Source organism: Somniosus microcephalus, chromosome 16 (assembly GCF_052327205.1).
Source record: "Somniosus microcephalus isolate GS21.2 chromosome 16, FLI_Smic_1.0, whole genome shotgun sequence".
NCBI lineage: Eukaryota > Metazoa > Chordata > Chondrichthyes > Squaliformes > Somniosidae > Somniosus > Somniosus microcephalus.
In genome coordinates this window covers 45,569,614-45,596,605 of record NC_141002.1, presented here as the reverse complement: position 1 = coordinate 45,596,605, position 26,992 = coordinate 45,569,614, and the positions used below count along the sequence as shown (strand labels likewise).

The window sequence follows — 26,992 nt, the reverse complement described above, 5'->3', positions numbered from 1 at the left end:
TACTCCTTTCAGGATCAAATATGACACCAAGGTTGCGAACAGTGGGGTTCAGCCTCAGACAAATGTTAGGGAGAGGGATGGAGTCAGTCGCTATGGAGTTTGTGGCGGGGACCGAAAACATTGGCTTCGGCCTTCTCAATATTTAATTGGGGAAAATTTCTGCTCATCCAGAAATGGATGTCGGACAAGCAGCCTGACAATTTAGAGACTGTGGAGGGGTCAAGAGAAGTGGTGGTGAGGTAGCGCTGGGTGTCGTCAGTGTACATGTGGAAACTGACACTGTGTTTTCGGATGATGTCGCCAAGGGGCAGCATGTAGATGAGAAATAGGAGGGGGCCAAGGATAGATCCTTGAGGGACACCAGAGGTAACAATGCAGGAGCGGGAAGAGAAGCCCTTGCAGGTGATTCTCTGGCTATGATTAGATAGATAAGAATGGAACCAGGCGAGTGCAGTCCCACCCAGCTGGACGATGGTGAAGAGGTATTGGAGAAAGATGGAGTGTTCAACCGTGTCAAAGGCTGCAGACAAGTCAAGAAGGTTGAGGAGAGATAGGGTATGTGAGTGATTGTGGTGGAGGGAGTCGTGCATTGAGCAGTATGTGAGGCTAGTGATGCAGTTGGTAGGAGATGGCTCTTGAAGATGCATTCACTGACCTTGACCAGTGGTCTGAGGTCATGAAGCTTCTTTGGGCACTGGAGCCAGGTGGTGGCAGCGATACTGCTGGCAGTGATGGCTTCATGATGTGGCTCCACATCATGCTTTCTGGAGGGCCTGCTGGCCCCTTTGGGTAGAGGATCTCACTGGCGGTGTTGAATCCCTGCACAAAGCTGGAGTGCTGCATGTGAGACCCTGGGTGCCCCTTCCCTGGCTTGCTGAGCCATTTGTGTTAGGGCTGAAGCACTTTTACCATTTTTTTTAGGTGTGGAAGACAATTCAGCTTGAAGAGCTGAAGACTGCCATTTGGGAATTCTTTTTAACGCTAATTTTTAATGTTTACATTTTTTTTGAAAGGCAGTAAGGGCTGAAAAATACATTTTTCACTTGATTTTAATTTTTATTAGTTTTGAATGCATTGCCCCTTTAATTCAAAGCCCCTTTAATTGCCCACAATGCTTTGCGAACTCCGCAGCCTTGCTCCCACAGGCTGTAAGAAGCAGCAACGTCGACTGTGGATGGGCACTTCGGGTCAGAGGCCACCATTTACGGCACCAGGAGAGCATTGCACGATAAGTTAGCGCTGCGCTCCACATCACCAACCTCCAGAGCCAATTTTTCAATGGTAGTGCTGCGGCCATTTTAGGCAGCTGTTAACTTGAGTTTCCAGTGACACCAGCAATTCTGTTGGCGGCACAAATTTTTCCCCATCTGTATTGTGAACCCCATAGTCAAATATTACACTGCGCGTGCACAATGCTAATGCATGTTTCAGTGTAATGTGGAGACCTGGGTTGGTTTTGCAAAACCCATTGTAGGTGTAATGCAGAGCCGAGCGTCGGTATAATTCTCGATTTTGTGGAGCCCAGGGATAGTATAAGGCTGAGACCCACGGGTTAAAAATTCAGCAATGTTAAAAACCTGCCGGTGCCGACACGGGCCAGTGTTAAAAGCCGCAGAAAATTATGGCAGGTCCAGTAAATTGGCGCTGGTGGCTAATTAACATTAGCCCACCGCTAAGCTCAATGTACAACGCCATCCTGGTGGTGTTCGTCCCGGCAGGAGGCCCCAATGTAGTGTGGCCGTAGTGTTATTGCAGCAAGAACAGCCTGCTCTGAAAGCGAGGCTGTCATTTCAGAAAGCAGTTCAGTCTCTTAAAGGGGAACTGCCTTCTGAAATGAAAAAAATTAAAACCAGCGTAAAAAGAGGCAGTTTTTAGCCCTCACAGCCTTCTGAAAAATAATTAATATTAAAAAGAATTCCCAAATGGCAGTCTTCAGCTCTTAAAGCTGAATTGTCGTCCACACCTAAAAAAATAGCAAAAGTGCTTCAGAACTAAAACAAATGGCTCAGCAAGCCAGGGAAGGGGCACCCAGGTTCTCGCACGCAGCACTCCATTTTGTGCAGGGGGTCAACACTGCAAAAGAGGCCCTATACCCACAGGTATGGGAAGAAGAAGCCAGCGTACTGGGGTAGCAATGCGTGACATCATTGAGATAGGCAAAGGCACACACAAGACAGTCACTAAGGGAATGCATAAGGGTGCTTAGTTGATTTCTTGATGTATTATTGCATGGATAGATGTATAAAGTTGCACTGGAAAGTTTGCTTTGTGGTGGCTTTTATTTCAGCATTATGGCCAAGACGACACTGTGATGGTCAGTAACAGAGGGAAGGTAAGGTGCGGGACAAATGTTGAAAGGGGAATTGGGGTTGTGGTCATTGGGACCGCAGCCGGATAATTCCATCCCGGATATCCCGGCCAGAAAGGCGAAGTCTGGATTGGATCCTACCTTCTGCTTCTTCCTCTTCTGCATTTTCCTCTTCTGCGTCTTCCTTGCCCCTCTGCAAGTGGATGCTGGCAATCTGAAATAAAAGCATGAAATGCTGGAAATACTCCACAGGTCAGGCAGCAACTCTACCTGAAACGTTAACTCTGTTTCTCTCACCACGGATGCTGCCTGACCTGCTGAGTATTTCCAGCATTTTCTGTCTTCTCAGAGGTCTTCCTTTACCACCTGAGACCTTGCAAGTGTCCAGTAGCACTCCCAGCGCATGTAAAAAAACTTTTAACATGTATTGCACCAAGCCACGACTACAATAAAATAAAATAAAATCCAGTCCAAAAGCTTAAATGCAAACTTACCTGAAAGATGTGTGTGTCCCTTTAAGAAGTGCTGACAGCGTCTCTGTCAGTCTGCTGAACGCTCGCATTTCAGAGTGCGGTTACGTCCCAGTGCTAAACTCAGCGCTGAGATCGAAGTTCACAGAGCATAACGTTAAGTCGCCGCTGCATGCTGACTGCTGTCATGTTCCCTTCATTTACATCTTCAGGGCCAGTGCTGTTATCGACAATGCTGAGGCCCTCACCAAAATGGTGGCTGCTGAGTCCTGCACAAGCGAGGGGCGCTAGAGTGGCGGTCACCATTTTTCACGACGATTCCAGCGCTAATGGGTGGTGATAAGTAGCCCAATTTCTGGGCCATGGTTTCTTAGTCGATGGAAATGAGAAAATTTGCCACCTTTTGCTTAGTTCCTACTCTGTAGTTATCCAACACTGCCAAGATCATCAGATGAAAGTGGGTTTATGTTTGAACTATCCATACAATTCCAGTATTTATTGCCTACTGCAGTACGTTGCAGCCTGTATTTCTTATGTGTGGAGCTGGAATTCTGTACATTTCTCCATTTATTTTATAATATTTTTAATTAGATGTTAAATGAAAGGACAGAGTAAAGAAGTGGTCTGTTTGTGCAGTGTGTTGGTGTACATACGCTTTGAACCCTGGATCACTGGAAGGCCAGTCAAGCCATCAGGAATAGGTGGCAACAGAAGTATGGATCCTACCCTAATGGAGAGGAATCAGTAAGAGGATTAGCAGAACAAGCTGGACTGACTAAATGATGGAATGGGAATTAATTTGTTTCTTTTTTTTAATGTTTAGACCTGCAAAGACAGGATCAACACAGTATGCAAACCTCTTGTCTTTTTCATTAAAGCATCTATGCAGAGAATTATCCTACAGTCATTGTGCTTAACTATCCTTGACAGGTGCGTGTATTTACATATCTGATTGGCCGGGAGGTAACGTTTGCAGAATATGTTAAATGGATAGCGTGTAACAATAAAGGTAAGAAACCTGGCTTTAAGCAGCTACTTTAGAAAAGTCAGTCTTAGATGGACATTTGAATTTATAACACTTGTGTACAGTAACATCAGTGAAAATAGGACTCAAATTTCTATACATGTTTTGCTGGGCTTTTCCACTTCAGTGCTCTTAGAACATAAGAACATAAGAAATAGGAGCAGGTGTAGGCCATTTGGCCCCTTGAGCCTGCTCCGCCATTCGATAAGATCATGGCTGATCTAGTCTTGGCCTCAACTCCACTTTCCTGCCCGCTCCCCATAACCCTTGACTCTTTTGTCGTTCAGAAATCTGTCTATCTCCACCTTAAATATATTTAATGACCAGCCTCCACAGCTCTCTGGGGTAGAGAATTCCAAAGATTCATGACCCTCTGAGAGAAGAAAATCCTCCTCATCTCTGTTTTAAATGGGCGACCCCTTATTCTGAAACTATGCCCCCTAGTTCTAGATTCCACCACGAGGGAAAACATCCTCTCTGCATCTACCCTGTCAAGCCCCCTCAGAATCTTATACGTTTCAATAAGACCACCTCTCATTCTTCTAAACTCCAATGAGTATAGGCCCAACCTGCTCAATCTTTCTTCATAAGACAACCCCTTCATCTCAGGAATTAACCTAGTGAACCTTCTCTGAACTGCCTCCAATGCAAGTAGATCCCGCCTTAAATAAGGAGACCAAAACTGTACGCAGTACTCAAGGTGTGGTCTCACCAATGCCCTGTACAGTTGTAGCAGGACTTCCCTACTTTTATACTCCATCCCCCTTGCAATAAAGGCCAACATTCCAATTGCCTTCCTAATTACTTGCTGTACCTGCATGCTAACTTTTTTGTGTTCCACGTACAAGGACCCCGAAATCTCTCTGTACCGCAGCATTTTGTAGTCTCCCTCCATTTAAATAATAATTTGCTTTTTTATTTTTCCTACCAAAGTGGATAACCTCACATTTTCCCACATTATACTCCATCTGCCAAATTTTTACCCACTCACTTAACCTATCTATATCCCTCTGCAGATTCTTTGTGTCCTCTTCACAACTTGCTTTCCCACCTAGTTTTGTATCATCAGCAAATTTGGCTAGGGTCCCTTCATCCAAGTCATTAATATAGATTGTAATGAGCATAGGCCAGGAACAAAAATTGGAAAATTCTGTTCCACAACCCCTGATTTTCTGTTTATTAATTTTAATGGACACAAAATCACAGACTGAGGGTGAACAATTTCCTGATATGTGCCCCCAGTTTGTGCCCCACTAAACTATTTCATTTGATATTCTTCAGCCTTGTAAATCTACACAAATGCATATATCCATTAAAATGTTTTTTTTTCCAGTTGAAAATGTACAGATATTATAAGGAAATTGTGTAAGCGCAACAGTGGGAAATAATTGTAAATGTTTCTGCTCAGTAGTGGGTAAATACACCACATGATAGGATGCTTAGCCATACAGACCAGGAGGGCTGCAGATTCCATCCCTAGTATGTGCTGCATTAGCTACCCTAGCTCCGTTAACTCTGCAGAAAGAATTAAAACTGGGATCTTCTTTGTCTGTGTGTCCCAATGTAGCAAAATGCAATGTAATTTATATAATAGGGTAGCACAATTGCACAGCATTTTTGAGCAGAATGGTAAGATGTAGATTTGTGTCCCCTATTCTCTATGTAGTGAATAATTGATCTCAATTGTGCCGTTGAGGTGGGTAGCAAAGCAGAGGCAAAGCACTTTCCTGCAGAAAGTGACATTTTAATTTTCTACAACAGCCAACTTTGTGATCTCTGAATAGGAATACTACTGAATTACTTGTGTTTTCTGCTGTGGACTTGTGCCCACTCGGAACAGGATCTAAATTTTCCATCCACATTTCACTTAGAATTTTTATAGCTGATGGACAAACTCAGATTCTTAAAATGAAAAGATAGTGTGCCAGCCTACGCAGTCACTTAGGTTTGGAATTTCCTTGCTATTTTTTGCGGGATTGCGGCATAATGACAACAGAGAACATGTGGTGGATTTTGGGGCAAGATCCATTATCACAGAGTCTTGCTCAGTTTTGTCCCTTAAATTTTTCGTTGAAGTAGAAGCGCTTCCCCCTTTTTCAGCAGATGCAAGCACATCGCGCCATAATAGTAGTTTCATCATGCATCCAAATTCCTGGCAATACTACTCCCATGTGATTGTTCCTAAGGAATGCTCTTATATGCGAGGTAAACACCAGAACTGTCATCTTCGGTGAGGGTGTAAAATGGGCATTGACGTCTTTTCCTTTCCCGAAAGCAAAATCAGCCGGGGTTTATAATGGGAGGTCAATCCGATATCACGTGTTAGATTCCTGTCAAAGTTGAAAGTTCTACCCATACTGTGTTGCCAGCAGAAGTGCTTTATGTAAAAGAGCTTAAACTGTGGTCAACTTTGGCTGATATCTCAACTGTCTGTGGATTGTTTTGATTTTTGGGGGGAAATTAGTGAAGTGTTCTTAAAAACTGATTTAGTTTATTATTGGTTCCACCTCCCAATACAGTAAATGGGCAGTAAGCATGGGTTTCTTATTTATACTCTGTTCATGGAAGAGGAGGAAGAGTGCCAAAGGCACATCTGGCAACATAGGATAAAGCTGTATCCAACCCACCAATATCCCCTTGCACGCATTTATAGACCCTGAGTATATACGAAGGAACGAGCGAGGAGTTGTGCAACAAGAGACTTTGGGGGAGAAATTCGGCATGTTAGTGCCACCTGTTAGCGCCTGGGGTGGCTAATGGGTTTGCGGCAGGGTGTGGCAAATGCAATGCCGCATGCAACATTCACCTAGGATTTAGCGCTGCCAATAACATTTAACGCCTACGCCTTTAGTGGCTGCCAGATCATGACGTCAAAGCGTGAGGAATGCTCCGTTAACAGCCCAGATTCAAAATTGACTGCTGCCCTCTGCCTTAGCGCCTGGCGTGAACAACGGCAGGAAGAGGAGGCGTGATGCAGTCGGGTGGACGCTGTAGGAGTGGTATTTAAAGGCATCAACATCCAGTTTGATTTTAGTCACCACTTAGTGCTGCCTTCTCAGCTTGACATAGGGAAACAGGTAAACGTTTATTACTTTCAGGAGTGTTCTGGCTGCTAAAAATTTGTCAGTTTCATTGTGCTGAGATTTCGATCTCCTACACTTGTATACATTAATGGAAGCTGTACTGGCACTCGACCTCGCCCTCCAGCATCAATGTCAGAGATTGGAAAATGTGGCCAGAGGGAGGAGGGCCAACAGGGCTGTCAGCAGGAGGCCTTATCCTCCCAGGGTATTCCGGGAGCACTGCTCTTACATACATTTAACTGAGGAGCAGTGTCTTAGAAGGCTCCGCTTCAGCAAGGAGGTGGTCACAGAGCTCTGCCACCTCCTGCAGCCAGACCTCGAGCCTCAGATCAGGACCACCATGGCTCTCTCAGTGGCAGTCAAGGTCACCGTCGCCATCAATTTCTATGCCAGCGAATCCTTCCAGTCTGCAGCAGGAGACATATCTAACATTTTACAGTTCGTCATCCATTGCTACATCCGGGAGGTCACAAATGCTCTCTAAAGAAGGAGAAGGGACTACATTTCCTTCCCCATGACCAGAGAGAAGCAGGACGAGCATGCATGTGGCTATGCCGGGATAGCGGGCATCCCCATGGTGCAGTGCGCCATTGACTGCACTCACGGTGCTTTGCGGGACCCCGTAACAATCCTGAGGTAGTCTGTAACTGCAAAGGATACCACTCATTTAATATGCAGTTTGTGTGTGACGACAGACACTGAATCCTCACCGCTATCCTGGCAGCAGCCACAATGCCTTCATCCCGCGCCTGCACTCTTCCAGCCACCACATCAAGCTCGCGGCTGGCTGGTCGGAGACAAGGGCTAGCCGCTCTCCACCTGGCTCACTACTCCCTTCTGCAACCCTAACACTGCTGCTCAGCACTCATACAATGAGAGCCATGCCACCACCAGGAACATCATCGAGCAGACCATCGGGGTGCTCAAGCAATGGCTCTGCTGCCTTGACCGCTCGGGAGGAGCCCTCTAGTACTCAGCTAAGCAGGTGTCCCTTTTCGTCATGGTGTGCTGCATGCTGCACAACTTGGCCATCATAAGGGCCCAGCCATTGCCACCAGGCATAGCGACACCGCCTCAGGAGGAGGAAGAGGGAGAGGAGGGGGACAAGGAGGAGGACGAGGAGGAGGAGGACGAGGAACAGCAGCGAGGGAGGAGACAGCCACTTAATCGGCCTTCTGGAAGGGCGGTCCGTGACCAACTCATCAGACTGTGGTTCCAATTCATTTTACCCCACATATCGATTGCTGACCACATCCCCATCATTCCATCCATTTTGCTTGCCATATCACAGCGCAAAGCTGAAATGAGAGACACCACAAAATCAGCAACATTCCATTAATAAATTTATCAACATTCTATAAACACATATATACAACAACAGTATTAACTAATCACCCTTGTGCAAACCCTTACTTCCCCTCATTACAGTGCCTTTTCCTAATCTACTGCTCCTACATAGTCTGTCCCCAGTGGCTGCAGCAGGGCTGGTGGAAGGCTGCTGAGTGTCAATGCCACAGACTACAGATGGCCTTGCAGGATGCCCTCAACCAGCTCTGAGCCTGGAAGGCCCGGATGTAAACTGCACCACCTCAGGCTGGCAGCGGCAGTCTGGCCTGGCTGGCTGACAGGCAAAGACAAGGGGAATGGCGGAGTGGCAGTGGTGGGAGCAGGAATGCTGTCATCCTGAGAGAGGACAGCAGGTTCCTGCTCGACTGACACACTGCCACTCCACCGGGGCAGCACCTCAGCATCCCTACTAATCTGCTGGAGCACAGATTGCTGGCCTGCTGCGATACCGTGAGATCCCCAGTGGACTGTGGTGGACCCACGATGATGGCAGCAGTCAGAGCTTGCGTTGCATCAAGCTGAGACTGCATGAGAGCAGTCTAAGACTCGATGGCAGCAATCATTGACTGCATTACAGCACTAAGACGTTGCATGGCTTCCGCCTGTGCTGCAATAGATGCTGCCACATCGCCCATGACACATGGCATGAGGTCTGGGTCCCCATGGTCTCTCAGGGAGTCCACCATCCTTTGCAGACTGCCAAGGATGGGCTCCATGGTGTGCGCAGAGCTCTGTGCAATGTTGGAGGCAGACTCCTCCATGCTTCTTACCATTGCCGACAGGCTCTCAGGCACCCTTGCCATTGCACCTATGATCTCCGTGTACATGCCCATCACCCTTCTTGTCAACGCCTCCCCATCGAGGTCCTCATCTGAGTCCTGTGCAGCAGAACTCGCACGCGAACTTGCCCTCGGGAGCTGGATCCCGAGCTACCCTTTCCCCCTGGCCTTACTGCAGTCCGCTTGTCCCCAGTGTATCAGCCAGTGCCATCCCCTCTACTAAACTTGCCTCTAAAGATCACATTGTCCCAGTATCTGAGGTGGTGCCTGTGGGTGAGACATGCAGTGACGCGGTGCTTTCTTCCTCCTCCTCTTCTCCCGCTTCACTCTCACTGGGAGGCTCAGGGGCAGGCTGGTCATCTGGTTGCTGATTACCTGAAAGCATAAAGACACAAGAGTCGCGTTAAGGTGAGGGCAGGGGGGCAGGAAGGGAGCAAGGAATGCAGACAGTATAATGCACTGGAAAGTGGGAAAGGCTTGTGTTGTGTCCGTCAGTAGTAAGACACAGACTGCAGGAGAATGGTACAACAGGTGTTTACTCAACGTGGCTCACTCTGGAACTGAACTGTACAGATTACTACTCAGTGCTATATACAGGTGTGGTCACTGCCGGTACTACAGTATACATGAGCTGTAAAAAGTAGTTCCCCCCTTAAAAGGTATATACATTACAATTCCTCCCCTTTTAGATTAACAGTACCATAACACTCATTTAACAATTAAATATCAAACTAATTACAATTAACACTTTTAACATACAACGTTAGCTGAAAATAGTCCATTTATATATTCAGTCTTTGGGGAGACTTCCTGATCCTTTCTGGATAGCGCCTTTCCCGAGTGTCTCGCTCTTGGTGCGGAGGCGATTCTGGCACCCTGTCATCAGTTGGGTCATCAGCTTCCGATGCTACTGTTTCTGGGGTAGATGCGACCTGTACATCGGGTTCCTCACCAGGTACGCATGGGCGAGGCATGGGGTTGACTTGTTCCTGTGACTCTAGGATCTGGTCAGCATGGCGTCTCACGATGTTCTCCCCAGCGTCCACTGTGTACATTAGTGGGCCCTGCCGTGTGCATATCGTTCCTGGCTGCCATTTTTCTGTTCGGTAGTCGCGGGCCAAGACTGGTTGCCCTACATTGAAGCTCCTTGTTGGCTTCTCATGGATGTGCTGGAATTGCTTACTCTCAACATCTCTTCGTACGTTTGGTCTGAGCAAATCCAGGCGAGATCTTAACCTTCGGTTAAAGAACATCACAGCCAGGGCCTGGTTGGTGACTGCATGTGTCGCATTCCGGTAGGCGAACAGGAAATTGTCCACCTTATGCTGCAGCGGAATGTTGTCATTGTACATAGCCTTTATTGCCTTCTTAAAGATTTGTATGAACCTCTCAGCCAATCCATTTGTGGCTGGATGATACGGGGCGGATGTGTAATGCCTTACCCCATTCTTCTGCATAAACCTCCGGAACTCTTCGGACACAAACTGTGGTCCGTTATCGGAGCAAATCTGTTCTGGCAAGCCGTTCCTGGCAAAAATGGTCCGTAGGACTGCAATAGTTTTCTCCGTGGTGGTGGAGGACATTTTGATGACCTCAGGCCATTTCGAGTGCGCATCCATGGCTATTAAAAACATTGAGTCCATGATTGGACCAGCAAAATCAATATGCACCCATTGCCGTGGAGATGAGGGCCACTCCCATGGGTGTAGAGGGGCATGTGGTGGTGCATTTTGGACTTTCTGGCATCCTGAGCAGCTCTTGGTCAGGTCCTCGATTTGTTTATCGATTCCCGGCCACCACACATAAGCCCTGGCAAGGCTTTTCATTTTTACCCCTCCCAGATGACCCTCATGAAGCTCATTGAGCACTCTATCCCTTAACTTGGGTGGAATTACCACTCGGGATCCACATATCAAGGTCCCCCGGCACACTGACAGCTGTTCTCTTCTTGTCGAGAATGCTGGCAACAGTGAGTCGCCATGTGCTGGCCATCCCTTCACCGTCAAATCATATACCCGAGACAGTGTTGGGTCATTTCGGGTCTCCTTTTCTATACGAGCGTTAGTTACTGGTAGGTATTCAACTGTAGTCGAATTAAATATTTCGACAGGATCCACTGCTGGTGCTTCCTCCGCAGTAGGCAGTGGCAGGCGTGATAGCCCATCAGCATTTCCGTGCTGTTTCGTGCCCTTATATTCAATCTCATAGTGGTGTGCCCCTAGAAAGAGTGACCATCTTTGTAGTCGTTGCGCAGTCATCACCGGAACGCCCTTCTTTGGATTAAAAATGGAGACAAGAGGCTGGTGGTCAGTCAGCAAGGTGAATTTCTGCCCGTGCAGATAGTGATTGAACTTTTTCACTCCCCACACTCGGCTGAGGGCCTCCCTGTCAATCTGGGCATAGTTACGCTCGGCTGAGGTTAGTGATCGTGACGCAAAGGCTATTGGCCTCTCTGAGCCGTCCGAGAATTTGTGCAACAGCACCGCTCCAATGCCGTAGGGTGACGCATCACACACCAACCGAATTGGTAGTGCTGGGTTGAAATGGGCCAATACCTCTTTCGATGTGATTAGTGTTTTGCTCTTCTGGAAAGCTCGTTTACATTCGTCACTCCACTTCCATGGCACTCCAGTTTGCAGTAGGGTGTTCAGTGGGTGTAGTATTGTAGACAAATTTGGCAAGAACTTATGGTAGTAGTTTACCAGCCCGAGGAACGACCTCAGTTGTGACACGTTTTCCGGTGCTGGAGCCTTGATTACTGCCTCAATCTTTTCTGGGGACTTATGTAACCCCTCTTTATCGATAACGTGGCCACAATACGAGATGTGTTTTTTAAAAAACTCGCATTTGGGGCAGTTAGCTCGGAGCCCATATTCCTTCAATCTAGTGAGCACCTGCTCCAGGTTGGCGAGGTGATCACTGTCATTTTCGCCCGTGACCAGGATGTCGTCCAAATAACACTGGGTCCCTGGGATCCCTTGCAGGGCTTGTTCCATTGCCCTTTGCCAAATAGCCGGAGCTGATGCTACCCCGAATATCAGCCGGTTGTATTGGCAGAGACCTTTATGGGTGTTGATTGTGAGGTATTTTTTTGATGCTTCTTCTACCTCCATTTGCAGATACGCCTGGGCCAGATCAATCTTAGTGAAGCGTTTCCCTCCAGATAGCGAGGCGAAAATATCTTCAATCCGCGGAAGTGGATATTGCACGGTGTGAAGGACTGGGTTCACTGTTACCTTAAAGTCCCCACAGATGCGAACCTTCCTTGGTTCCCCAGGCGTGCTGCTCAACGACTTTTTCATCACAGGGACGATGGGTGTAGCCCACTCGCTCCAGTCTACCTTGGACAGTACTCCTGAACGTTCCAAACTCTCCAGCTCTGCTTCGACAGCTGGGCGGATCGCATAAGGTACCGGTCTGGCCTTAAAAAATTTTGGGCTTGCGTTTTCTTCAATTTTAATTGTTGCTGTCATGCCTTTTAGTGTTCCGAGTCCTTGCTGGAACACTTCTTGCGCGTCGGTTAGGATCTTTGACAGTCGCCGAGGTGTGACGTCGTCATCCTTTTTGGCAGCCACAGTCAGTGCTTGTATGGAATGCCAATCCAGCTGTATTTTCCTGATCCATTCACGTCCCAGTAATGGTGGTCCTCCATCTTGCAATACATACAGGTCTAGTTTTGGTGTTTCCTTACCGTTATATATAACGGTCACCCTTATTTTTCCTTTGGGGTAGACATTTTGCCCCGTGTACGGCTTCAAAATAATTTTTGTGTCTCTCAAGGGTATGTGTGAGAATAGCCGCTCGTAGTCCCGTCGGTTTATGACTGTTAGGGCTGATCCTGTGTCCAATTCCATTTTTACCTGGACTCCTGCTATCTTGAGAGTGACCCAAATGGTTCGGTGATCCTCCGTTTTGATCACATTATGTAGTTTCAGACAACTCAGCTCCCTGTTTTCGGAGTCGGTATCACTCTTTTGTTCGTCTGAACTATTCTCCGTCACCTTATGTACCTTCTTATACTTTTCTTTTGGAGATTTCTTATTGCTGGTTTTCTTTCCCGACCTGCAGACTCGTGCTATGTGTCCTACTTTTCCACACTGTCTGCACACTTTGGCCTAGAAATTCACTAGCCTTAGCGCCGCTTTTGAGGCGCTAGAGGGACTAGCGCCAGAGTTATGGCCAGTTCAAAAATTCCCTGGGGCCCTAAAGCGGCGTTGCACCGGTAGCGCTGCGCCGGCACCGATGACGTCATCGGTGTGCGCAGCGTCCCGGTTGCCATGCCGACGGGCCCCAGCGCCAAAATTCAGTTGCGGCCGCCTCGCCCGTGGCAGCCGCAACTAAGACTCTGGCAACAGAGTCCAACATGTGTTTGCGCCGGCGCATTAAAGGCCCCGCGGCGGCCGGCCGCTTTCCCGCCGGCCGCCTGCCCGCAGCTCCCTCCCCGGACTTCTCCCCCCCCCCCCCCACGGAACAGATGCAAGCCCGGCACTTGTCCGAGGTGCTGGGCTCATTTTTGAAGAGATTTGCGCTGGCCGCGGCCGGGTGCAGGCAGCTCCTCCTTAACGGAAGGAGGAGGCCTGCACTTCCCGAGCCTGCCGCACCGCAGCGGGCGCCGCAGCGCCGGAATAGCGCCGCAATGCGGCGCGTAGCGCCAGTTTTCAGGTGCTAAAACCCTTCAGTAGCGCCGGCAGCCGTTTGGGCGCGGCGCTACTGAATTTTTGGCGCGCGCAAAGGGACTTAGCGCCGGCGCTAACTTCCGGCGCTAAAGCCCTGGCGCAGCGCAAACTCAATTTCTAGGCCTTTGTCTTTGAACCAGCAATCATTGTGGTCGTGTGTTGTTCTGCCGCAGTGATAGCACTTCTCTGTTCTGTATGACATTTCGTTTGTGCCATATTCTTGCGGTCTCTGTTGGATCTCTGCAGCGCCCCATGCTGCTGCTTCATATGATACCGCAATGCTGAAAGCCTTGTCCAGCGTAAGGTCCTTTTCAGATAAAAGCCGTTTCTGGGTGCCTTCACTTTGAAGCCCACACACAAACTTGTCCCTTAAGGTATCTGCCAGTCCCGTTCCAAACTGGCAGTGTTTCGATAGTTTGCGCAGCTCTGTTAAATATTCAGCATTGCTTTCATCCTTATGCTGGTTCCGTTTGTGAAACTTGAATCTTTCTGCTATCAGCAGCGGTGTGGGGTTTAAATGTTCCTGTAGTATCGTCACTATGTCTCCAAAACTCTTTTCCACTGGCTTCGCTGGGGTTACTAGATTTCGTAATAAGCCATATGTCTTTGCACCCATTAAATTTAACAATACCGGCGCTTTCTTGTCATCTGACACCTCATTTGCCTTGCAGTATACCTCTATTCGTTCGACATATGTAGTCCAATCTTCGACTTCATTGTCAAATGCGGTGATACTGCCACTCTTCAGCATTTTGGGTGTGGTTTAAAATGGCTTAAAATGGCGTCTCCCGCGCTTTTCTTCCTCTCCCGTTGCTGCCAACGCCGCTCTCGGCGGTCCTCGTGGCAATGGCGGCGCCCTGTAGGTTTTGCACGCTTCTCCTGCGCTGCTGCCAACGCCGCTCTCGGCGGTCCTCGTGGCAATGGCGGCGCCTCGCGGGTTTCTGCGCATCTCTCTCCCTCTCCTCGACGCTGCTCGGCCCCTGAACACCGGCTGCGCCCTGAGCGCTCTGCCCTCTCTCTCTCTCTCCCGTCGATGCTGCTCGGCCCTTTGCTGTGCCGCTCGGTCGGGCTCTAGCCCGCCGCTGTCCGGGAAGGGTCTGCGTACTACCTGTTGCCAGCCCGTTTCGCTGGACCACCATGACTGGAAAGCCAAGCCTAGCTCTCAACAGCCTCCCCCACAATTCTCGAGTCTCTGCTGGATGACTGGGCGGTTGCCCGTGGTCGACGCCCGTGTCTCTGGCCTTGACCTCCAATCTACTGGTCTCCAGGAACGAATCCCTGGGAGGTGATGCAGAGTTGCATGTAGGATCGAATTTGCCTCGTCGCCAATGTTGTGTCCGTCAGTAGTAAAACACAGACTGCAGGAGAATGGTACAACAGGTGTTTACTCAACATGGCTCACTCTGGAACTGACTGTACAGGTTACTACTCAGTGCTATATACAGGTGTGGTCACTGCCGGTACTACAGTATACATGAGCTGTAAAAAGTAGTTCCCCCCTTAAAGGTATATACATTACAGCTTGTGGCGTGAGTGGGAAGTGGGATGAGAAAAGGAGAAGGGATGAACATACCGTTGTTGTCCCCAAGGGGGACACTGACAGCCATGGCCCCCACCACCTGGTGCCCAATGACTCTCAGCACTCACTCCTCCAGGTCTGTAAGCTGTTGGATGTCCGCTTCACCCTCGCCTGTTTGTTGCTGCTCCCTCCTATTGTGGGCCAGCTTGGCCTGCAAGAGAAAGGAAAGTGTGCGAGCGAGTGTGCAGCTATGTGTTTGGGAGATGTGCCTGTCATAGTTGAATAGCTGTGATTGTAGGTAAGGCGTGAGATATGGATGTGAGTTTGAGTAGGTGGAGATGCTTGGTGGGTGAGTGGTGGGTGTGTGGTGTTTGTGCAGTGTGTACAGACTGAGGTTCAGATGCTGGTATGTAGGACTTGTAGAAGCATCTACTCATCCTGACCACCCAAGTAAGGTCGTAGAATTTTTTACAGCACTGTGTGAGAGTCCTGATGACCACACTGCTGGCCAAGACATCCTGGGCCACTTCCCTCCACATTGCCCTGAAGACATGGGGCAATGGCCTCCTGCCGGTGGCTGGGCACAGCACTGCCCTCCTTCTTTCGACTGCCGTGACCAATGCCTCCAATGCCTGGGCCCTGAAATGGCGAGCTCTCTCCCTTGGACTGGGATCAGCCATGAGGATAAGAGTTGTAGCTGTTGAGTTGCTTGGAGGTCACCTTCAGAGCCAGCAATGTTGAGAATGAGGTTGTGCTGCATCTTCAACCTCCCCTTTAAGAGCTGGAAGGAGCCAGTGTGAATGATGAGTCCTGATTGGACTGCATCTGAAATTCGTTATAGCTCTGCGGGTAGCGCCCCACTCTGTGTGTGTAGCACCCTAAGTGAGGTGATTAGTGTTTGATTTAGCGCTGCAGTTCTCTCTTGGAGCGCTAACAATCAATTTAGTGGCAGGTCAGAAGGATTAGCGCTTGGCACTAATCTCCAACTTTTAAAAATTTAGCGCTCCAACCCTGGCAATACCAAATTTCTAGCCCTTTGATCTCCCAAGGCAAGAAACAAAAGAAAGAACTTGTATTTATATAGCACCTGTCACGATCTCAGGATATCCCTAATGTTTTACAGCCAATGAATTACTTTTGAAATGTAGTCACTGTTGTAGTGTAGGAAAGGAAGCTGCAGATGACCTAGAATCAAAGAATTTTATAGCACAGAAGGAGGCCATTCAACCCCTCACACCTGTGCCAGCTCTCTGAATGAGTCATCCACATAATTTCATTCCTCTACCCTTTTCCTATACTCTTTTAATATTTTTCTTTTCAAATATTTATCCACTTCCCTTTTAAAAGCAATTATTACTTCCATTCCTTTTTCTGGTAGGACATTCCATGTCCTAACAACTCTCTGATAAAAAATATTCTCCAAAACGCTCCTGACATTCTTTTGACAACAATGCTGAATTTATGCTTCCTAATTATTGACTCACCAACCAGTACAAATGGTTTTTCCAGATTTATTTTATCAAAACCCCTCTTAATTTTGAACATCTCTAGCAGTTCTCTTAATGTTCTTTGTTCTTAGGAAAAGAGCCCCATTTTCTCTAGTGTCTCCTCATAACAAAACCCTCTCATCCTTTAGATCATCTTCTTGAATCTCTTTTTTTTTATTCATTGATGGGATGTGGGCGTCGCTGGCTAGGCCTGCATTTAGTGCCCATCCCTAATTGCCCTTGAGAAGATGGTGGTGAGCCGCCTTCTTGAACCGCTGCAGTCCATATGGTGTAGGTACACCCACAATGCTGTTAGGAAGGGAGTGCCAGGATTTTGGCCCAGCGACAGTGAAGGAACGGTGATACAGGTCCAAGTCAGGATGGTTTGTGGCTTGGAGGGGAACTTGTAGGTGGTGATGTTCCCATGCGTCTGCTGCCCTTGTCCTTCTAAGTGGTAGAGGTCGCGGGTTTGGACGGTGCTGTTGAAGAGCTTTGGCGAGTTGCTGCAGTGCATCTTGTAGATGGTACACACTGCAGCCACAGTGCGCCGGTGGTGGAGGGAGTGAATGTTGAAGGTGGTGGATGGAGTGCCAATCAAGCGGGCTGCTTTATCCTGAATGGTGTCGCGCTTCTTGAGTGTTGTTGGAGCTGCACTCATCCAGGCAAGTGGAGAGTATTCCATCACACTCCTGACTTGTGCCTTGTAGATGGTGGAAAGGCTTTGGGGAGTCAGGAGGTGAGACACTCACCGCAGAATTCCCAACCTCTGGCCTCTGGCCTGCTCTTGTAGCCACAGTATTTATATGGCTGGTCCAGTTCAGTTTCTTCTTCACTGTCTCCATGGCCTTGACATCTTTCTTAAAGTAGGATTCCCAAAACTGGACACAACATTCTAACTGCAGCCTAACCAATCATTTGTATAGGTTTAGCATGATCTCTATGCTTTTATGCTCTCTACCTCTATTTATAAAACCTGGATGGCATATACATTTTCTTTTTAACACCTTTATCAAGGTGCTAGAGCTCTGTGGGCAATTCACCCCAGTTCTACTCGGGGCCCGATCAGGATTTTGATCTTTATAATTCTATCTCGGATCACCGGGAAATACTGCTGCTGCTGTTCTTTGTTAAACTTCAGGAAAAAAGAAAGGTCAACATGCTGACAAAATGTAGGGCTGCTGCCACTTTAAGTTGTTGCAGACTTTTTACCTTGTAGCAATGGCTTTCCTTCCCCTCCTGAACTGACTCCATTCCTTAATTTCAAATTCAATCTAAATAATTAAGATCTATAAATTCAATAATATGGATAAAACTTACCTGCAAGCCTCATGCTTGATGGGAATTTGGTTGAACAGAGAAATCTATGGTTTTTGGAGGATTCTCTTATCTTTGTTTTATTTTTAAAACAATAAATCTAATTGAATATAGCTTTGACTCCATGGTTTCATTCTGCTTTTATGCTGAATACTGTCATTGAAAAGTATTCACATACCTTGCAGTGCAGATTTTCAGGCACTGTACTGGAAAGTTAGAAGATGACAAGTCACAGTAAGCATTGACTTCAGCAGCCAGAACCTATCACTGCTTTTGTTTTGTCCATTTTAGCTCCTAGGGCCGTTATAAAAATGACCTGACAATCATCTGTTACTCAATTGCAGGATATTATACTCACATCTCAACCCTGGCTGATGTTCAGGAGAATGTCATGGAATACCTTCATGTTCTCAGCCGTCCAATGGTCATTAGTCATGATCACGACATTATATGGACAGAAGCATACATGGACAATGCTGTAAGTTTCCTGGTCAACCATAGCTGTGGAATTGCTTTTGTATAATCAAATGTATGTAAACATTTGTGAGTGTAACTCCTTATATGTACTTCTCTGTAGAAGCTTAAGAGATTTTAGTTTATTCCTTCTCACAACTTTATGATGGTCTGCTGTTCTGTAATAATGGACCACATCTGGCATCTGTCACGGGATCACAAATTGTATTTGTAATTGTGATAAATGTTCTACAGTGGAATATAACTTCATATATGGATTCAGAGCAATCTTCAGTATATGTTAGCTACCTATAGGTGGTAGTTTCATGGACTGTCCTTTATACTGCAACAGGAAGGATAAGATCAGAGGCAGAGTCATTAAATCATTCTGCCATTTTCAGCCATCAGTACTTTATAATGATCCTGGTACCCTTACTTGCCTGTACTGTACAGTCATCCTGATTCAACCAATCTACAGTCCTTAGCTTGTACTTTATAATTGTCCTGCTCTCCACAGCCAACTGTATTGTACAATCATCCTGGTAAAGAAAGAACTTCCATTCATATAGCACCTTATCACATACTCAGCAAATCCCGAAGTGCTTCACAACCAATGAATTGCTTTTCAAGTGTAATTATATAGGCAGATATGGTAGCCAATATACACACAGGACGATCCCACACATAGCAAATGAGATGAATCAGGTGTTAACCTATTTTTGTTGTTGGTTGTGGGAGGAATGTTCACCAGGTACTATCACTTGTCTACACTACACAGTCATCATGCTTACCTCAGTTGCCTCTACTGTACAGTCATCCTGATACCCTCAGCTGCCTGTATGTACAATCAGTCTGTTATTTTTAACTTGTACTCAAATAATCATCTTGCTAATATTAGCTGCATTTACTAAAGAATCTGACTTACCCACCTGCTACACTTAGCTAGCTGTACTGCACAATCAAATCTGCTATCCTCAGCTGCCTATTCTGTATAATTACCCTGCTGCCCAGCAGTGGGGTTGAAAAAGAGAAAGAGACATGTGCTGAAGGAAACCAAAGTAATGGATGGATTAATATTAGGAAAAGTAGCAAGAAAGGTTAGAAAGCCTGTAAAGTTATTCAGCAGATCAGAGCAATTAACAAATTCTGAGCATTGTCCAATAATTGAGTAGACAACCATACCATAGAAGAAGACCAGAGAAGATAACTGGGACAAAAATACAAACTAAAGCATGGAGATTATAGTCATAGTGGACTCTGCACAGGAAAATTGGATCGTCATCTCTGTCATAAAGGCAGTGCCTACGGGATTATGAATTGATTCCCTGCAGCCAGAGCAATGCAAATTGTGGAATGATTAGAAGAACCATTTAATGGAACTAGAAGAGACCCAATAGTTGTAGTTCATTTGGGGGTAACCAACATGGGAATAAATATAAGAGCCTTAAGTGTCGCGTATGTTAGGATCGCATCAAAATTCAAAGATAAAGAATGCAAAGTTAGGTAAAGCAGCAAGTTCATTGAGGAAATTGAAGATGTAAAGAAGTGGCTGGTGTAGTGTATGTGCCTTTAAGTCAGAACTACTTTTACAGCTCCTGTATACTGTAGTACTGGCAGTGACCACACCGGTATATAAGCTTTGCGCATGCCTCTGTACCCCCTGTTTTGAGACTACCCTCCTCCAGTAAAGACCTGTTTATTGTTAATGTACAGCATTCGTGTGATTATTTGAGAACAGCATATTCTCTGAATCACAGATCCAACAGTGGCGATGAGTGTCAATTCGAATCTACCTGCAATATAAAAAAAAATAGTTGAGGCCAGGAACACGGGCGTCGACTACAAGCAACCGCCCAGCCGTCAGGCAGAGATTGAACTTTGCAGGGGAGGCTGTGGAGAGCCAGGCTTGGTTCCCCAGCCACGACGAGCAGCAAGAGACCGACGACAGGTCCAGCGCAGACCCTTCCCGAACAGCGGCAGCTGGAGCCGACCGACGGCGGAGAGAAAGCCGAGCAGCGTCGATGGGGTAAGAAAAAGGGTGAAGAGCGCAGGGCGCAGCCGAGGGTTGAACACCGAGCGGCGTCGAGAAAAAGAAAACAAACCGGAGAGAGAGAGGGTAAAGAAACAGCCGGGTTCTAGACTGAGCGGCGTCGAAAAAAAATAAAAAGAAGAACGCGCAGTGCACAGCCAGGGCTCACAGGCTGAACAGGGTCCACGGAGCGAAGAAAAGGGAGCGCAGGAGACGCCATTGAGCCGCGGAGAAGAAGGAAGAGCGCGGGAGATGCCATTTTTAGAAGCCGCAGCGGAGAAGAAGGGCAAGCGCGGGAAGGAAGGAAAGTGCGGGAGACGCCATTTTGTGCCAGCGGAGAAGAAGGGGAAGTGCGGGAGGTGCCATTTTTGACAGTTAACTCACACCCAAGGATGCCGAAGAGTGGCAGTATCTCTACGTTCGACAATGAAGTCGAAGATTGGGCGACATATGTGGAATGTATTGAGGTGTACTGCAGGGCGAATGAAGTGCCAGATGCTAATAAAGCACTGGTTCTGTTAAATTCCATGGGTGCAAAAACTTATGGGTTACTGCGAAATCTAATAACCCCAGAGAAGCCGGTAAACAAGAATTTTGAGAGCATAGTAGAAATCCTACAGGACCACTTAAACCCCACACCGCTGCTGATAGCAGAACGATTTAAGTTCCATAAAAGGAACCAACACAAAGACAAAAGCAATGCTGAGTACATAACGGAACTGCACAAGCTATCGAAACACTGCCAGTTTGGAGCGGGACTAGCAGATACGTTAAGGGACAAGTTTGTGTGTGGGCTACAAAGTGAAGGAACCCAGAAACGGCTTCTGTCAGAAAAGCATCTTACACTGGACAAAGCTTTCAGTATGGCAGTATCACATGAAGCAGCCGCAAGGGGCGCTGCAGAGATACAACGGAGTCCGCAAGAATATGGCACCAATGAAATGTCCTATGGAACAGGGAAGTGCTATCGCTGCGGCAGAACAACACATGACCAGAAAGATTGTTGGTTCAAGGACCAAGTGTGCAGACAGTGTGGGAAAGCAGGACACATAGCAAGAGTCTGCAGGTCTGGGAAGAAAACCAACAGTAAGAAATCTCCACAGGAGAAGTACAAAAAGGTACACCAGGTGATGGACAGTGGTTCAGACGAACAGAAAAGTGACACAGACTCCGGAAGCAAGGAGCTGGGTTGTCTGAAACTACATAAGGTAACCAAAATGGAGGGTCACCAGACAATCTGGGTTACACTCAAGATAGATGGAGTCCAAGTGAAAATGGAATTGGACACAGGGTCAGCTCTAAAAGTCATAAATCAAAGAGACTACAAGCGGCTATTTTCACACATACCCTTGAAAGCTACAGAGATTGTCTTGAAGACGTATACAGGGCAAAAAGTCTACCCCAAAGGAAAAATAAGGGTGAAAGTAACATATAAAGGCCAGGAAATACCTAAAATGGATATATATGTATTGCCAGATGGAGGACCACCACTGCTAGGAATGGATCCGGAAGATACAATTAGATTGGCATTCCATACAGGCACTGGAGGTTGAGGGCAAAAAGGATGACGACATCACACCTGGACGGCTGTCAAAAATGCTAACCGACGCAAAAGAAGTGTTCCAGGAGGGACTAGGAACACTAAAAGGAATAACAGCAATGATTAAAATAGAGGAAAATGCAAGCCCAAAGTTTCTGAAGGCCAGACCAGTGCCTTATGCGATCAGACCAGCTGTTGAAGCAGAGCTGGAAGGGTTGGAATGTTCAGGAGTACTGTCCAAAGTGGACTGGAGCGAGTGGGCTACACCCATCGTTCCTGTAATGAAGAGGTCATTGAGTAATACGCCTGGGGAACCAAAGAAGGTCCGCATCTGTGGGGATTTTAAGGTGACAGTGAACCCAGTCCTTCACAAGGTACAATATCCCCTTCCACGAATTGAGGATATTTTCGCCTCGCTATCTGGAGGTAAATGCTTCACCAAAATTGATCTAGCCCAGGCGTACTTGCAAATGGAGGTAGAAGAAGCTTCAAAACAATACCTTACGATCAACACTCATAAAGGTCTCTACCAATACAACCGGCTGGTGTTTGGAGTAGCCTCGGCTCCGGCTATCTGGCAAAGGGCGATGGATCAGGTCCTGCAAGGGATTCCAGGGACCCAGTGTTATTTGGATGACATCTTGGTCACGGGCGAAAATGACGGTGATCACCTCGCCAACTTGGAGAAGGTGCTCACCAGATTAAAGGAATATGGGCTACGAGCTAATCGCCACAAGTGCGAGTTTTTCCAGAAACAGATCTTGTATTGTGGCCACGTCATCAATGAAGAGGGGTTACATAAGTCCCCTGACAAGATTGAGGCAGTAGTCAAGGCTCCAGCACCGGAAAATGTGTCACAACTGAGGTCGTTCCTCGGGCTGGTAAACTACTACCACAAATTCTTACCAAATTTGTCTACGGTATTACACCCACTGAACACCCTACTGCAAACAGGGGTACCATGGAAGTGGGATGAAGAACGTAGACGAGCTTTCCAGAAGTGTAAGGAATTGATCACATCAAAAGAGGTGTTGGCCCATTTCAACCCAGCACTACCAATTCGTTTGGCATGTGATGCATCACCCTATGGTATTGGAGCGGTGCTGTCGCACAAATTCCCAGACGGGTTGGAGAGGCCAGTAGCCTTTGCGTCTCGGTCACTAACCTCAGCCGAGCGCAACTATGCCCAGATTGACAGGGAGGCCCTCAGCCTAGAATGGGGAGTAAAAAAATTCAACCACTATCTGCATGGGCAGAAGTTCACCTTGCTGACTGACCACCAACCACTTGTCTCCATCTTTAATCCAGGAACGGCGTTCCAGTGATGACTGCACAGCGGTTACAAAGATGGTCCCTGTTTCTAGGGGCGAATCAATATGAAATAGAATATAAAGGCACGAAACAGCATGGGAACGCTGGTGGGCTATCGCGCCTGCCACTGCCTACTGTGGAGGAAGCACCAGCAGTGGACCCAATCGAGATATCTTATTCGTCAATAATTGAACGACTGCCAGTAACAAACGCGGATATAGAGAAGGAGACCCGAAATGATCCGACGCTGTCGCGGGTATATGAATTGACGGTGAGGGGATGGCCAACACATGGCGACTCACTGTTGCCAGCATTCTCATCCAGAAGAGAACAGCTGTCAGTATGCCAGGGGACAGTGATGTGTGGATCCAGAGTGGTGATTCCACCCAAGTTAAGGGAGAGAGTGCTAAATGAGCTACATGAAGATCATCTGGGGGGAGTGAAAATGAAAAGCCTTGCTAGGGCTTATGTGTGGTGGCCGGGAATCGATCAACAAATCGAAGACCTAACTAAAAGCTGCTTAGGATGCCAGAAGGTCCAAAATGCACCACCACATGCCCCTCTACACCCATGGGAGTGGCCCTCCTCTCCATGGCAAAGGGTGCATATTGATTTCGCTGGTCCATTCATGGACTCAATGTTCTTAATAGCAGTGGATGCTCATTCAAAGTGGCCTGAGGTGATAAAAATGTCTTAAACCACTACAGAGAAAACGATTGCAGTCCTACGGACCATATTTGCCAGAAACGGTTTGCCAGAGCAGATTTGCTCTGATAATGGACCACAGTTTGTGTCCGACGAGTTCCAAAAATTTATGAGAAGGAATGGGGTAAGGCATTACACATCCGCCCCGTATCATCCAGACACAAATGGATTGGCTGAGAGGTTCGTACAAACCTTTAAGAAGGCGATAAAGGCCATGTGCGACGATGAAATTCCACTACAGCATAAGATGGACAATTTCTTATTAGGCTACCGAAACGCGACACATGCAGTTACCAACCAGACCCCGGCCATGATGTTCTTTAACCGAAGGTTGAGATCTCGTCTGGACTTGCTCAGACCAAATGTGCGAAGAAATGTTGAGGACAAACAATTCCAACATATCAATGAGAAGCCGACAAGGAGCTTCAGTGTAGGACAACCAGTCTTGGCCCGTGACTATCGAACAGAGAAATGGCAACCCGGAATGATATGTACAAGGCAGGGGCCATTAATGTACACAGTGGATGTCGGGGAGAACATTGTGAGACGCCACGTCGATCAGATCTTAGCGTCACAGGAACGCGTCAACCCCATGTCTCGAGTACCTGGGGATGAACCCGACATACCGGTAGCATCTACTTCAGACCCATTAGCAGTGGAACCCGATGAACTACCCGATGAAAAGGAGACAGAATCGCCTCTGCACCAAGAACAAGAACCTCCGGAAAGGCGCTATCCCGAAAGGGTCAGGAAGCCGCCCCAAAGACTGAATCTATAAATGGACTTTTGTTGTTTAATGTACATGTTGAAATGTTAATTGTTATTTGAATATTAGGGGTACTACTAATCTAAAAGGGTAGGAATTGTAGTGTATGTGCCTTTAAGTCAGAACTACTTTTACAGCTCCTGTATACTGTAGTACCGGCAGTGACCACACCGGTATATAAGCTTTGCGCATGCCTCTGTACCCCCTGTTTTGAGACTACCCTCCTCCAGTAAAGACCTGTTTATTGTTAATGTGCAGCATCCGTGTGATTATTTTATAACAGCATATTCTCTGAATCACGGATCCAACAGCTGGCAATCTACTGTAAAAATAAAGATGTTACTTTCATAAGTAACGGAATATTTTCAGGACTAAAAAATCTGGTACAGGAGAAGTGGGCAGCGCCTGAACAAAGCAGGAACAATGAGACATGCAAGGAATATTGAACCAGATATCAAGACTCATTTAAACTATGCAACAATGTTGAATTTATGCCCCACTTTCCGTAGTTTAAATCATACATCTGTTGCTGCTGATGATACACTGAATATGGCAATGAGTTTCAAGCCCCTGTTATGTATTAGGTTGTCTCATGAATCTTCTGAATTAAATTTGATGGTGCATTATTTTCAAATGGTCTGATCAAGTTGTTATTAGCTCTTCACTAGCTATAATATGAAGATAGCTGGGAGGGAGGAGCTGTGTTTCCTGCAGGCTAACACTGAATATTAATAAAATGGGTGCTAACTTTTGCAATGATGAAATCTAACCTGGTTGTGATTGTGACCCAGATTCTGCTGTAAATCCGCTCATTCTTTAAATCCTTTTCATGTACAGTAGATTAAATCTGATACAAAACAATTAGTAGATCACTGAGCTCTGGAAACTCCAACATTAACTTGAGGCACAGGTGTATGTGGAAGTGGGGAAAAAACTACTGCCTTCCCCTGCTTACTCTTATTGATCATATTCAGCCCTTTGAAGACTTCTCCATCCTGTTAAATTACCATCTCTGCAGAGTTCCAGAATGATCCAATGTGCACAATAGTAAGGGACCATCCCCAGTTTTCAATCCCTTTTTATATTATATTTTTCTTTCATTGTAAACTACTTATCAACTTTTATCTGAGGATGCTCCTTGACATCTGCCAGTCCTTCTATAGCTAGCTACTTGGAATTCTTCCTCTTCCAGGTTCTTAGTCCTGGGCCCTTTACAATGACCCCAACATTACTCACACTGCTTCTCAGCAGAGAGAAATCCATTAAAGCCTGACAAGAACATTATGGGTGGAATTTCCAGGGTAGCCTGGAAACTCCCAGATCTGCTCCATTAAAGAGGGAGGGGGAACAGGCGGAAAATTCCCCGCCACCTCCGACTTGAAATTGGAGCAACACTTAAACAGGACAGAATCCGGCCTGTCCAACATCAAGTTATGAATGAGCCAGAATTCTTTGCAGCCTAATGTCAGCAAGACTGAAAGGCATGCAAAGACTGATGAAAATATGGAATGGATTTCTAGATAGATTAATGGAGGAGAAAACCCTGGAATCATTTAAGAAGCAATTAGATGCTCCAACAGGGAGGTTATAGGGTCTTTCTGAATAGATGAATTAAGAGGGGCTGAATGGTCTACCTCATCTGTAATTATTTTTTAATCATAAGACTCAGACACATAGGCCACCTCAAACCCAGGAAATTCCTAAATGTACATACCTGAATTGAACTGTGGGGCTGTGCTATTTCTACTATTGCATGAGCAGTTTGGATCTGCAGGTTTTCTGGCACCTGTGCAGGTATGAGAGGGGGATAGCTGGAAAGTCCAATTCTGTTTACTGTCTTCAGAGACAGAACCATCATCTGTTCCCAATCCAGCCATGTTGTTGGGCACTGCTTCACCATGGAATATGATCAGCATTATAGCAGACCTAATGGCATCAGTGAGATTTGTAATGACCTGCGCTTGATTCTCTGTAACTGATCCCTAAGCCTGTCAATGCCGGAAAAGACAGTTCATTTCACACTGGAACTGCAGGGCTCTATGACCGCAATCTGAGAAGACATGAGAGAAGCACCAACTGTGAGGGTGCCGGTTAGTTCCCTTAGTAACCCCTAGATGGCACCTTCACTTGCTTTTTTTCCCTTTGCTAATTGTTACTAGTTTCTCCTGTGTTTATTACTTA

At 46.9% G+C, this 26,992-nt stretch overlaps 1 protein-coding gene across 14 annotated transcripts in view; it reads left to right on the top strand.

The window, feature by feature from the left end:
• LOC147106116 (voltage-dependent calcium channel subunit alpha-2/delta-4-like) overlaps positions 1-26,992 on the top strand; it is an 888,222-nt gene that overhangs the window by 246,529 nt on the left and 614,701 nt on the right. For all 14 annotated transcript variants that reach the window (XR_015081361.1, XR_015081362.1, XR_015081363.1 and 11 more), the window contains 2 exons: positions 3,709-3,787; positions 18,352-18,485. Coding sequence is in view for 11 of the 14 variants with exons in the window: in XM_086008903.1 (XP_085865029.1) it covers positions 3,709-3,787; positions 18,352-18,485 (213 nt within the window). In the remaining 3 variants the exon portion in view is untranslated. The remainder of the gene's footprint in view (positions 1-3,708; positions 3,788-18,351; positions 18,486-26,992) is intronic.